Here is a 14,971-nt window from a genome sequence, read left to right on the forward strand (position 1 = left end):
ATGATTATCTGTCCATCTGTGCATGGATGGCAGACAGAATGGAAAAAGGGAGACTAAGAAAACTGACCTCTATATCAATGTCAGTTAAAGTCTGCTCTGGTCTTGTGAGAAGGATAAGCGTTAAATCTAAAATGCCTACCCAAAACTGAACACATCTGTTCACTCTTATTGTAAAACAACGAAACTTTGTTATCCCCACAATTATCAGATTTATGATTTTCAGTCTTTTTTTATTCCTGTTGGAAGTAGATGACATTGATACACTCTCTTAAAATTCTTCTTTTTAATTTAAAAAAGGACAAAGGAAAAAAAGAAGAAAAACAAACTAAAAAAATCTGAAGGGAACTAACAGGACATCTGAGTTTAGACAGTTCTCAGATATTTCCTTTGCAATAATCTTTTCTTGTTTTCATACTCAGTTTTTTTGTGTTTTGCAGAGATATGATAGTAATATCCAGAATTTGGAAGTTAGGACACTGTGGTTTTTGCTACCCCAAGAGATTTTTACTGTTCAAAAGCATAAGGCCTTTCATAGGTAAAGTATGACTTTAAGGAATACATTACCACAGCAGTGTTTACTTGGTCTCTGCGTTTGCGCTGCTGTCTGAATGGGAAGTTTTGTACTGGCTGAGAGGAGCCATGCAGTCTCAGAGAGCAGCCCAAAGAAGTGGTGTTGAATTCAGAAGATGAAAGGCTGAGCACTTTGCATTCTCCTTTTCACCTAAGCCTGCCCAGATGAATTTGAAAAGGAAACCGAAGAAGAATCATTTAGGTGTCTTTTCCCTTCTTCATCTCACCTGTGAAATTGTCAGTGGAGAAATGGGTTTGTCTATCCCAAACAAACATCCCATATCCAAACACCCTTTACTGGCCATAGGGATGTCCTCATATAATTTGGAAGCACATTATAGATGTTAGGGCTATAAGCATCTCAAATAATCTTGACTGTGATAGAGCAAGAGATTCTTTTGTTACCCTGCAGCCAGGACTTCACAATCACTTATATTTTCTAGGCTTTGTGTGCCTTTGATTCCTCGTTAATTAGAAATAGTTGTGGGATGGTTCCATTGGTTGTGTGTGGGGAAAAAACTATAATTTAACAGACAGGGAAAATATGAGTGAAGAAAACATCTTAATTTGTTTTCTGCATCTGAACTCACCTAAGGAGTTTGCTGAACTGACATACCACAAACAATTTTAATTCAACAGAATTTCAAACCAAAATTAACTGCAGCAGAGTTAAAAATTGCATCTGCTTCCCATGCTGTTTCTCAGTTTTAATATGTTGCTTTGCCTGCTGTGCTGAACGTACTGTTCTTTTTGGTCAAACCAAACCAAAGCACTCTCTTCTCCAAAAATGGTGTCTTCATCCCAAAGATGAAAGATACGCAGAGCCGCATTTAAACACATTCTGGATTTAGTGAAGCATCCGTAGTCTTTGAAAGCGTTAGCCCACTATGCACTTCATTACATAAACATTTTACAAAGGAGGTGGATTACCAGACAACCTTACCCTTTGATGTCTATTCCTGATGAGTAAAATGGTACTAAGAATTCTGATTTATGTCTTTTGTCATACTGGAGGAATTTCAAATGCAGTAGTCTTATCACTGTTATTGCAACTAATGCAATTCCTTTAAAAAATAAGTATAAATATCGTGGATTTTATTGGTTGAAGTGATACACACACAGGTATCTTGCTTAGTAGGAAGTACCGAAACACTTAAAAAGATAGAATCTATTTTGCTAGATATCACTACTTAAAATAGGATTATTCCAAAATAGGATTACTTTTGCAGTATGTTGCGTTATTCATTATTCTGCCATATAAAATTAACCATTTTTTTAAGCTAAGTTTATACTTTGTTTACAGATATATATATATGTATGTTCATATGAAAAAAGAATAATTTTTCCCCCTTTAAATTGTATGTGGAGGAATTAGTTTAAATTAGTTTTTGTAGAAAGTTGAACAAATCTGAATGAACAGAGCATACAGTACTTCTAATACAATAATTTAAATATCCTAGGTATATGGACATAGTTTTTAAATGAATGAGAGGAAGGAATGTGCTGTAAAAGATGTTAGCATGCAGAGTATATGATTTATGTCTTTATATGCCTAGTTCTCAGTTAAGGCTATTGAACACGGACTATGAGGGAAAGATAATGTCAGCATGATAATCCAAGTCTCAGGTATAATCATATTACAGAGTAACTGTTGAGTCATTTTAAGTAAAAAAAAATAAGGAGCATATATTAATTGCGGTGAAGGTTTCCTTAGATACAGAGAGCAGTTTAATTCAGCAGTAGTCTTCCATTATTCAAAAATCTTTATTTAATTAGGAGCATGTGTTTGTACAGTTACTAGCGTAATGCAGGTAGAATGAATTTGCAGTTTGAGAAATGTCTACCTGTAGTCCTTTGATTGCAAGTGCAATCAAACAGAAGTTAACACTCAAAGCTGTACTATTAGTAGAGAAAAACTACCAAAAAAAAGCGTTTTGTGCAGTTTTTATTATTATCCTTTGTCCTATTGTTCGCTTTGTTTTCTTCTGTATATTACTTTAGCGAAAGTTAGTTTCGTTCCCACAATTCAAAAGCTGGAATGTATATAAAATCTTTTTCCTGTATTTGAGAGAGGGGGGCAGGGGACAGCGAGTAGAAACTGTAAAACTCACCTGCCAAAAGTATGCATGTCTGATAAAATGCTTTAAAAACAGTTCCTACCCTGAAGTTCTCTTCACTGTAGAATATAAAAATCCAGAAGTCTACATTGCAAACTTATATTCCTTAACATTGGCCAAATTATGTATGTACGTACACTGAATAAAAACATATAGGTGATTCATCTACTATGTAGATGATCTACTATGACCTACAAAAAGTAATTTCAAGGTGAGATTTAAACTTCTGGCTATTCATGTTATATGGTCAGCAGAATTTTTAATAGCTGCCGTAATGGCAGCCAAATCCTGTATCCCATGGCAGAGTGTCAAGGAAAAGCTTTGCCCCAAATAGCTCAACAACGAGGACATTGCTCCTGAAAGATGGAACTGTGGGTCTGGACTCCCTCAGGTGAAGGAAGGCATTGAGCCAGACCTGAGCTGCTGGCTGACATTGTGGAAGATAGATGGTGTCAACCACCTCTTACTTTCTTCCAGATGTACTTTAAAGTGTGCTGCTCTTCCACGTTTTTAGGTATGCTCGGAGTGTAGTACAGTCCATGGAGACCTGATGTAGTTTTGCATATTAGCTTAATTTAAACTAATTGTGGGCTGCTACCAGAAGAGGTGTTAACCTTCCCTTCACTCTTGCTGTAGATATAATGGTCATATAGAGGTAAGGTGAGCTGCATTACTTTGCTGATCCCCTTCAGAAAAAGTTTTTATTGAGTTATTTTAAATGTATCGTAACCTACTCCAGCACAGCCTGCTACCACTTGACAGCATGTGGAGGGGGATGTGATGGAGGGCAGAAAGGGCAGGGTGCTCCTCTCTGTGGTGAGGCGGGGCTAGATTGGTAGGTTCAAAGTGAAAGAGGTGGAACTCCTTCTCTCAGGTTGTTCTGGATTTTGCAGGGGCTCAAGGGAAGACTGAACAAGTCCTTAGAGAATAAATCAATCAATCCACTATTAAATATGAAGAGCTGCCCCCTTTCCCAAACACATCCTTGATTTACAAATTGTTGGAAGCTAGGAAATTATTCTTGGAGAGGTACTGTATATGCTTGCTCTACTTACGATGCTCTTCTCTAATCATCTTTTTCTTTTGGATGGACAATAAGCCAGTTTAGATAGGTCTTTAATCTAGTAAGGCATCTATGTTCTTGCTGCTTGAGTGTCAAGACAACGCTGTGCCCATAGACACTTACTCTTCATAGTTTTTCCCAGGGTGTATTCAGTCAAGGTGGGATGTACTGTTCGAATAACTTGCTGCTTCTGGAAAGAACAGTTCAGACCCTCTCAGCGCTTCTTTCCTTTCACATTCCTGGTCATATGTTCTTGCTGCTTCCCTTGCACTATTCTAGCATTAATCTAACCCTTTGATGACTTGGTTCAGTTCATGAAGTGCAGTAAATAATGTGTTTGGGCAACTGAATCAAGCCTAAAAAGCTGCATTTGCGTGAACAGCAACATTTGCTCACTGTCACAGCATTCACAATCCCATTTATTGAATGGCTGACAGTCGGAAATGGGAACTTGCTGCAGGTGTCTTGCTGCTCAGGATGGCCATTTTGGGCAACTCAGTCATAGCGGTAAGTGCTTAAGGAACTTCAGAGCTATGCAGGTGTTGGGGGGGTGGGGATGGGGGCAGCTGGTGAGGTTTAGATGCTTCAAGGGTTGTACAGCTGCTAGATGGGGAAAGAAGAGGGAGGGAAATTTGGCTTTACTGCCTTCATGGATGTAGCCCTAATATAACTTAAAGGTCCCAGAATGTCCCAAGAAAACTTCTGTTTTCAATTGTTTGTTTTAGGGCAGTAAGATGTACAGGTAATTTCTGGGTATTATGTTTGTCTACCATCCTTTTTTCTTCCTCTTGCAGGTAATATAAAATCTTTCACCTTCCTCTAGTGGTGGTCTTCTCCTTCACAGTTGAAATCCTTTGATATGCCATCTTCTTCCTCTTTTCGTTACACCCAGTTCTTCCTTTCTGGAACCAACCAATTAAACCTATGGAGTTTCTTTGATCAGTTTTTCCCTAGTACAGCTCCTGCTGTATTGTTCCTGTCTTTATATCTCCTTCCTGCTTCTTCCAACTTTATCCTTGTTTTGTAAATTCCTTGTTTTCCATTGCACAAGACTGCCGCCTTCTATCCTACTCATTCTCTCCCTGTTAAACATTTTGTATCCTCCTCTAAACTGTCCTCAAAATGTTTTCACCCCACCATCTTTGAAGCTCTCAGCATTCACCTTGTTGATGTGCAGGCCTGTCCAAAGCCCGCTGAAATCAAGAGGCAGCCCTTTTCTAATCTCACAGCACTTTGGTTGAGCCCCCACAGTCAAACCCAGTGATTGCTTTCCATTTCTTCAAATCCCTTGTTAAGCACCCATTTCTTTCATGAAACCTGTTGGTATGAATTGATCCAAGGGAGATCGAAGTACATTAAAATAGATTTTCCTGGCTTTGAAATTTCAACTGTAATTTGTCTCTTGTAAACACATTAACTGTTGACATGTGACTGCATGTATTAGATCTTTCTTGGAGCAGAGACATTGTCTTTCATTTCAGAGCTGAGTAAACTGAAGTCTGCAGTAGTATTTATAGAGAAATAACGGTTTGTCATCTTTGTGGAAGTTGTTTGTTTGGTTTTGAATACTAACAATATTTATAAAAAGAACATTTATAGTAAATAAGACAATGGAAAAGTGTTGCCAAGTCCAGACTTTGTAATTAACGTTTGCTGAATGAAACCCATTTCTCCTCCTTACAGATGGAGGACTTCTAATAACAGCATTGTTTCATGTTGTAAATGAGCATGTTTGTTTTTGGCTGCATGGCATGTCCTGCCTTGTAAATATACCAAGCCAAACATGAAACATTTTCTCCTAGGAGAGAAAAATTGCATAAAAATTTGTTGTAGCAGCCGAAATTGAAAGTTTGCCATGAATCTGAAAAAGAGATTCAGAGGTGAACAGAATATTTAAAGTGTCTGGAATACTGCTGTGGCAAGAGAATGTTAATCTGATGTTGTCTGGGCAGGAGGCAGCCCTTGGAGCCAACACATTCCGTGGGGCCCTGCTGCAAACTGAGCTGCCAGCACAGTGTTTACAGCAAGATGCAGGGCCAGGATGCTCTGTATACATGAACACTGTCTGCCTGCCGTGCAGACAGCATATGCCAAATATACTCTTCTAATTAAAAGCAAAATTAGTGTTGTATTTAACATTGACACTTTTGAACAGGTGATCACACTAATATATTAGTGCACACAGACATATGAAATATCCATATACATTGTGACTCTGTTTATACTTGTCATGCTTATTTTAACTCCAAAATGTGACTGTAATTTATAAGCAACTGAAAAGTTGAAGGAGAAATATTTTAATGCATTTACTCCAAAGTAAATAAGACTGTATATATTCTTTTTAAATTAAAACACGTGTGGACACAGTGTCCATTGTGTTTTAATGACCACTATTACAAATGAGTACTGTATCCATCATGAAAAGATGGTTTCATCCAAATCTTGTTTGACAGATAGTAGCTGAATTTATGTTGTTCTTATATCATGATTTCACAGAACATAACAGCATGTTATATGTCTTCAACTGTTGTTGGTTTTTTCTCCTCCCCAGATAGTGGTGGTACCAAAGGGGAAAGACTGAGTGTCAAACTAAAAGCTTTTCCTGGAACAAGTGAACCCTATGAAAGCAGCACCAGTAAAGAAATAGGCAAGTGGGCATCTTATACCCTCTTACTTTCCTGGCCCTCAAAGAGAAGGGAGATGGAAAAAATAAGTTATTGGAAGAGCATGTAAAATTAGACAATTAAGAGAATATTTTCCTCATGAAATAAATGTGAAGAACGGCTTTAGCTTTGTTGTTCAAATCTCACTATAAAGTAATTGTGAATATTAAGAAATGTGGCCCATGTAAATACTTATTACTTTTAATATTTGTCTGCTGCATCCTTTAGTCAGTTCTTGTGGTTGTGCAGTCATAAGTTCTTCACTAAGACTGAATTTTCAAAGGAGTTTAAAAACCTAATCCATGTGGAATGTGGTACTTCCTAAAATGCCTTTCCTTAACCAACTCATCAGTCTCGCTGTTCCATGCACTTTTCTGAAGTCTTTTTCTCACTTAATGATAGTAATAAAATAAACTCTTGTGTTTGATTGTATACGTTTGAAACAAAGCTAAAATTACTTGCAGGTGACTGTTTCAAATGTATTTATTTAAACCCTAGATGCATCCTACGTAGATCCACTTGGACCACAAGCAGAAAGACCAAAAACTGCAGCAAGAAAAAGAACGGAGGAAGATGACTTTGCTGATGAAGAACTAGGAGAGGATTTGCTTCCAGAATAGCATATGGTCCACACATAATATTTTATCCTTCTACAAGTTCTAGCAGAAAAACTTTGACCCATGATGATTTTATAGTGGATTTTGATAAAATACTTGTGAAATGCTTTGGATATATGGTATCTTACATTAAAAACACGGATATAAAGTTGCAGTGTCTTTTAGAATTAATTTTAAAAAACCCTGAGGTTATTTTACTCATGCATCAAAACTACACAAGTATTCAAACTCATTGCAAACTATATCAAAGATGTAAAGCTTTTGCTTTCAGAGATATGTCCAATGATAATATGAAACAGCATCCCCCACAACTTCACCTTTGAATGTGAAATACCTCAAAGCAGTGTTGTAAAATTGAAAGTCCCATGTCCTTCATCCAAAGCCAGAATGTATTTAAGGCCTGTTAACTGCTTTTCTGAAAATGCTGGGTATGACCTTGGTCATCTTTAGGGCCCTAATTCGGCAAGGCACTTAGTGCTGATACTGAAGAAAGCATCTTAATTTTAGTCTGTGCTTAGCAGAACTAGGACCGTTTTGCAGTCTCTTGACAACCTCCTAGGTATTTTTGCAATTACAAAGATGAGGGGGTTATTTACAATTATTTTTTTTATTATTTTGAATGGTCAGAGTGGGCAGGATTTCAATCCAGTTTATTCAGAATTGCTAATTAGATTTCAGCTTTTGAATCTTGCATTGGGGATTGTGGCACTGACTATGCAGAGGCAGCTTTCTGCAGCCTAGGTGGAGTATACGCAAAGGTGTTAGTTACAGAAACCATCATTTTGCTTATGAACTGAACAAGTCTGATCTGAAGTCATTGAGACATGTTAAATAGGAAGGAACATGGGGTTCCTGATTTATATCACTTTTGGGAGGTAAAAATACATTCAGGTGCTCAGAATTTCCTGACAGATATTTGCAAAACTAGTATACTGGGGTGGCAGGGACTTGTTTGTAAAACATTGGTGTGAGTTTGGTTTAATGGTTAGACTTTGGTTATTACACTTAGAAGACTGAATCCTTGCATTTCAAAAATTTCCAATGCCCATTCTCAGTGTTGGTGCTTAGACTGTTTCCCAAATAGTGACCCTGGAAAGTTCTCTTCATATCTTCAGGGAATGTTTTTTTCAGGTTTTAAAAACATCTGCCCGGTCTCTTTAAGATGTCTCTGCACGTAAGTGGTCAGAAATAGTTCTTCTGTAATGTCACAGTTGTAGGAATGAATGTAGCCCTGTGGGGTTCACGGTACAGTTAACGAACTGCTTTATACGTAATGGGTTTCCCATGATACTGGTGCAGCACTCAGTCTAGGGGTGGCTTCTGCTTGGTGGTATAAGCAGAGCACATTCAGTGCAGTTTATGGACCCCCCTGAGGAGCTCACCGAAGAAGAAAGACACGGTGAGCTCTGGGGCCTGATCCTCCTAGAGGACATAAAACAGCGTGAGAAGGAAGTGGATGCCTCCTGTCCTGTTTCTGCAAATCTTCCCTGTGCTGCAGTTCTTTCTTAACCGCAGGACACAAAGGAAAAAAAGATGACCCCGTCTGCTGCAGGTCGGGGCAGAAAGGGAAAGAATGGATGGCTTATGTAGCTGGAGAACTTGGATACCACACCGTGATGCTAACATGCCAAGCCAGAGCAGTCTTTGGCTTTTTGACTCCGTTCAACTCAGCTGAGGATGCCTTCTGTGTCTTTTAGAGTGAGAAATACAAAATTATGTTGCTTCTTTTGTCTGGTGAATCCCCAGTTTCACTGCAGGCTTCACCATTTCACTTTTTTCCACCCCTTGACAGTAGCCCAGATGGTGCACACCTGTCCACACAGAGTCACGTATTGTTGTCAGATGAGTTTATTCTGGGTCTGTTGTAGAGCCAGCAGGAACTTGCTGTCTCTGGCACTGGGCAGCCGTGACCGCTCTTCACCAAGGCTACCCCTGCCACGCCACCCCTGCCAAAACCTTGGCACTGACACCTAGTACAGCAGTGTATATTGTAATATTTTCAATGAAATGTCAATCAGAAAGACAAAGGAGAGGAGATGGAAAGGCAATCGAGCTGACCAATTCTCAGAGGAGGACTCGGGCAGATGACTGAACCTTACGGTCACAACTGAGACACAGTTTTCTCCTGCCTGTTCTTCAGTGCTGCCGTATCTACTGCTCTGGTCATGGGATGACACATTCCTGAATATTATGGTAGTTCTTTTCTGTCAGGCTTACAGTCCTGGAAGAGCCAAACCTCGAGGATGCAACGTGCCAGGCAGGAAAGAGCATTTTCAGCTACAGACTGCAGGGGAATGAGGTGTCTGAGCAGTCACGGTGGAAGAAGGGAGCATGGATAAACCTGTGAAACTGTGCAAAGAAGACAGGTAAGACAATGTTACGATCTCCTAACACAAAACCATTTCAGTAGAGCATCTGATCAAACATTGCAATTGCACAGACGTGTCGATGATGAAGTGGTATGAATTACTGGTATTAATTTGGGATATGATTCACAACTTAGCCCATAGAAACACTCCTATGGACATCAGAGAGGTTTTAATCTGCAGCAGTTTTTTGGTTTGGTTAGCCCAGATGTATGTTTTGCTAAATTCTGTGTTTTACAAACAGAATTGCGCTTATGTTCTACTTCTGCACAAACTACCAGGAACTAATGGAACATTTTGTTTCCTATAGCATGAGGATCTGATTATGGTTATGATTTGATGTATGATTATGGGTTATGATGTATTTGCACGTTATTTTGCAAGCACAGTTGAATTGTTCTGAACTGACAGCCATGCAATCCAGCTCCAACAGTGGAATAGTAAGTCCTGCTGACAGTCAAATCAATTTAGCTCAGGTTCATCTCCTTCAAAACCACATTAACTATGGCTACATCTCCACTAGAATTGCAACATAGCCAGGGCAGGCCCAGACTAGAAGAGCTGATGTGTAACCATCTGTACCGTAAGACCAGTAGCATGCTCCCCAGTACAGTTTTGGCCCATAACTACTAGCAGTCTCCCAGCCAATTCCCATGCATGACCCAAAGGTTATCCTGGGCCAGGAACCGTTCTTCGTAAGCAATTTTGGTGCAGCCGCCTTCTGCTATGTGAGACATTCTGTGTGAGGGAACACAAGATGTGACATCGGACCTGGCCTCAAGGCTGGAGAGTGATCCCTGATGGGGACTAATATAACTGGAATCTGTTCAAGAGAAAGAAACTGTGTTCCATGTCCAAAGTGCTATGTCAGCGCTTAGTTGGAAGGCCTCAGGCTATCGGTAGGTGAACATACCTTCATGGTTCAGGCAGCTCAGGTCTCAAAGGAAGCGTGGCCATGCCAGTGGGGTTCTGTGTCTAAAGTAATTATTTGGATTACACGTGACTGTTGTGTTATGTTGGTGTGATGACCCTGCCCATGTCCTGAAGGTGGCTTGGTTGGCGTTTAGCTCAGGTGTGACGTGAGTTGTGTTCCCTGCGGTCATGTAAGATGCCCTCAGTCCTGTGATATACCTCAGAAACCACAGGGGTAGAAACACTGCATGGGCTAAATAATTCTACCTTCACCCCAGAAATTGAAGCAGAAACATTTAGTCAAGTTTGGTTGCGCAAAACAGACTCTATCTCCAGAAGCTACACTGCAGGTATGTGCTTCCAAGCACAATTTAAGCCCTGATTTTGTCTTTCACTCTGGAATTAGTAGATCATTTAAAATTCCCAAATAAAGTTTTGGCAAATGCAATAAAACTGCTATTATTTTTTTATTATTATTTTAGGAGAGCAGCAGTATTAAACCTAGGAAAATGCTAATCCTCTTGAGGAACTAACTCCTGAGCTATATTGGCTTGTATCATGGAAAATATATTGGTTACAGTATTAATCAATCCTCAGTTGACCTCTCAGACCTGTGATAGTCTGTAAGTCTTCTTCAGGATGTGCTAGATTCAGTTAGATACCAAGTTACGTACTTTACATATATGAAAAATGTCTCTGTACATTAGGCTCTCTGGTGATAACCCTATAAATCACTGTCATTTTACAAAACATACAGAAATTCAGTTTCCCTGGATAAAAGTGGAAAGTAATCACAGCAATTCTGTCCCTTAAGAGAGACACTTGTCTTCTTGATTCTCTCTAGTCTTCTATGTCTACTACTGCTTCAAAAGTGGATGGGGAAAAAAAAATCCTTTGAGATTAGCCTCTTAGAGCAGAGGTTGTGGATACACCAGTTGGTTACTGTGGTGATGAGCATCTTGGCAGCATAGCCAAATATAAACGATTACCTAGGTAGTAGTTTGTTTATTGCTAAACAAGCATAAATCCACAATACCAAAGCATCCTTATTCACATATTTCATGTTTCATCTTGAACCTTCTTCGCTACAGATTGTGTAACTCATTATTTAAAACAAAGCTATTCTAGAGTATTCTTTAGAATTCAATTCATGGGAATTGAAAGCTGTACAAAGAAAGGATAAATAGTTCTGCAAGTCTTATGATGAAGGGCCGTTTCTCTTCCTGGTTCCTTTGCAAGTGTAGTATAAGACCATAAGAAATTAATCTCATCTGCTTTGCTTTGATTGATCTTGATTTCGAAGGCGCGGATGCTCAACTTTTCAATAGAAAGGCTATTTTCAGCCTCTTGCTGCTCAGTTTCCACCTCTTCAAAATGAAGGCTATTAATGATTCTCCAGTTTGCAAGAATTCAATTTTGCAAGGCTAAATTGCCTAACAACTGTAAAATATGCTAAGATCCTGCTGTAGAAGGTGCTATGACATGGAAGCTTCAAAGTGGTGTTCCAGTGCTTACAAATCCAGGGAACAGGGAATGGGAACAGAATCAGCAGTTTGGGTGACAGGTTATCAGCAAACAGAATGTGTGGGAGAAGGACATCTTTGGGGAGTAATTTAATTCTCTCTCTGAAGATTTATACTTGCTGGTGATGCCAGCTGAATGTTTGTTCCATACAACATGATGAGTTGTTGAACTTGAAGATCTATATAAAGATTTTTAAATGTTTTTCACATCATTATTTCAGATAAAGATGGGAATCCGTTAATGCACACCCTGCTGTAGCAGGATGACAAGCACATTACTGTGGTGTCGTTGATAATGCTTGTCACAATAATGTGTTTTATGTATGTGTGAACCACAGTATCTGGAACCAGCTGTCATGTCAGGGCAGCCATGGAAGAAAGCAATCCCAACCAAGAGAAAGTTCTGACAAGGATGCTCGTTGGTGATTAATGTTTCTGGGAAGGTCTACATTCTTACGCCTGCTGGCTGGTTTTCATGATCATTCTGATGGTTCTGAAACAACTTTCCAAATTATCTTAATGGTCTGATGACAATGTATTTGAATAGGATTTTTTCTCCTGTTTTCTCTAGCTACTAGTAACAATGTAAGACTAAAGATACAAACCTCATGTGGGTTTTGTGCATTTCAGTGTTTAATATTGCATGAAACACTCTCTGATGGAATGTTTCTTCTTACTAATACGAACTGCACAGCTCAGTTTTCTGTTGAACATCCTGACTTTCTCATAGCAGGGATTTGTGGAACTGAACTTCATAGTAACTATCTGGCATTGATCACTATGGTGATAATCTCAGGAGAAAGGCAGCTGAGTATAAATGTTGCATGGCAAACCCCAGAAAAAGCCTTTAGAATATTAGGTCAAAGTGAAAGAAATACTTTTGCTACTACTCAGTAGATTTCCTCTGTCTCTTCTATCAGTGGCAAGTTTCTCTTCCCCTTCCTCTCTAAAGTTTTTCTTTTTGTTTTGGTTAAAAAGGGATAATGTAAGGTGAATAAAGGAGGATAAGAAATGGTAAGGCACACCATAAAGCTCACCAGAGTCCAATAAAATAGAAAATGAAGATTGGATTATAGTAGAATTCATAGAGTAAATGATTGCATAGAAGGAGGTGAACCGTTATCTTCATTTGTAATACATTCTGGGCCAGGAAAGTGGAAAGTTTTCAATAATATATTGTTGAAACACTGAAGGGCAACACCAGAAGCTTGGGAGACTATTGAGAGGAACACTTAATGAAGCAGAAAAAGTAGCTGTCATTTTTTTGGCAGCAAGTCCAAAAGATCCTACAATGTATTAGAAAACAGAAGTCCAGGAATTTTCTAAGGATGTAGAGTGTTGTAATAAAAAAATTTATATTGATATAAATGGTAAGGAAATGTGGAACACACAGGTACAAAATACTAGCAGGAGGAGCACTATAAAAACAGCATATGTTGCTGACATCTACAGTAGCAGGTCATCGAGTTTCTAGCATACATGTCCCTTCAATTTCTCAGGAAAACCAGATCTGAAGCACACACTGACTAACTCCTAAACGCTCACCAGAGGTGGGACAGGATCAAGACATTCATCACTGTCAGCTCCTGATGGGTACAGTGAGATGCATCCAAAAGCAGCACCCTCCTAAGAATAACCCAGTTGGTGCAGGGAATAGGCTTGAAAACTGGTGCCCCTTGTGCTCCGTGTCACTGCAAGCTGTCCTGGGCAGGCTCCCTGGATAACAGGTGTCAGTGTCTGACTGCTCGGTGGACTACCTACGTGCATCTTGGTGTTTGTGTGTATGAGAGTGTGTTAGGGGCGGAAATCAGTTGTGTTTTAACATAAATTAGTTACTTCCTTTCTATGAGATACCATGTCAAGCTATGTTGTTGCTATAGTGCTGTGACATGTATTTCTGCTGTCATTAAGTATTTACTAAAAGACAGGAATTCTACAATAAGCAATTCAACGTCCATTCATATAATTATTATAACCTGTGAGATGAAATGCTGTATCAGACAATACACTGCAACTTAGGTGCAGAATTAGAATATTGTCTAGATAAGCCTCAAGGCCTTAAACTCACTGGCAATTTAATGCCTGTGATGTTGTTTCTTCTCCTTCTGCTCTGATTTTTTGAGGCAAACCTCTCCCAGAAATGTCAATACATACAAAGGAAGTGCATAAGAGTCATGTTTTGCAAAGCCAAGTGTGACATCCTCACACTGCTCAGAAAGCCTTGAGAAAAGATACTCATTTGTTATAGGAAGTGTAATACAGACGGATGTGTCATGATAAATATTGGTCATGTTGCCACACATACCACTCAAAGGTGTTGAAGTAACACAAGGCCAGGTGCAGTGTAGAGCTCAGGGGTTAGACTGGACTGGGCTAAACGGGCAGCTGCCTTGCCCCAGTCTGTCACCTGAGGATACGACTGCAAAGGAGAGTTCTGAATTCAATTTGAGACGAAGTCCTTCCTCGGAGTCAAAACCTGATGCAAATCCCATACAGTTCAAAGTTAAGATACTGCTCATGACTGATACTGACCTGTGATGCATAAAGTCCCAGACCCATTAAAAATGACAGTTAGACTCAACCCAACGACTTTTCATAAGCCATGAAATCAAGTCACTGCATCACATTACGAATGCCGGGTCAGTTTCAATTCCAGCCTGGTCGGTGACGCTAACCTCTTGCATTTCTGTGGTACCAAGCTGGGGCTCCACAGGCCTTGTGTGACTTACGGACCTGTTTTCCCTTGCTCCTGATTAGTACTTTCTCACTTAATTATCCTTCTACTAAATGCCTCAACAGATGTGCAGGGCTTAATCATAGTGCACCAAATACTTGATTCAAGTGATAAATTCTAGAGGCTTCTCTTAGTGCAAACCATTTCAGTGGACTGTATCTTTTATGACCCAGAGTACTGCGGATGCCTATTTTTGTGGCTTGCGCCGGAGACCCTGAATGTATTGCGTTACATACCTGCTAAACATACAGATAAACCGGCACAGAATGGACAGAGAAGTCATTAGAGGTGAGAGCTCGATCTCGTGTAGATATGTATGATGCAAGCTTCTCGCCTCCCGAAGCAGGGACCCCGCAGCCGGTGTGTGCTGCAGGCCGCCTCGCAGGAGCCATGGGCAGGTGAGCCC

At 39.6% G+C, this 14,971-nt stretch overlaps 1 protein-coding gene across 7 annotated transcripts in view; it reads left to right on the plus strand.

Moving 5' to 3' along the window:
* Positions 1-7,178, plus strand: part of IFT88 (intraflagellar transport 88) — a 57,065-nt gene extending 49,887 nt beyond the window's left edge. For all 7 annotated transcript variants that reach the window (XM_056328310.1, XM_056328313.1, XM_056328312.1 and 4 more), the window contains 2 exons: positions 6,302-6,397; positions 6,912-7,178. In XM_056328310.1, the coding sequence (XP_056184285.1) occupies positions 6,302-6,397; positions 6,912-7,033 (218 nt within the window). In that variant the 3' untranslated portion in view covers positions 7,034-7,178. The remainder of the gene's footprint in view (positions 1-6,301; positions 6,398-6,911) is intronic.
* The last annotated feature ends 7,793 nt before the right edge of the window (positions 7,179-14,971 follow it).

Source organism: Falco biarmicus, chromosome 2 (assembly GCF_023638135.1).
Source record: "Falco biarmicus isolate bFalBia1 chromosome 2, bFalBia1.pri, whole genome shotgun sequence".
NCBI classification, from domain to species: domain Eukaryota; kingdom Metazoa; phylum Chordata; class Aves; order Falconiformes; family Falconidae; genus Falco; species Falco biarmicus.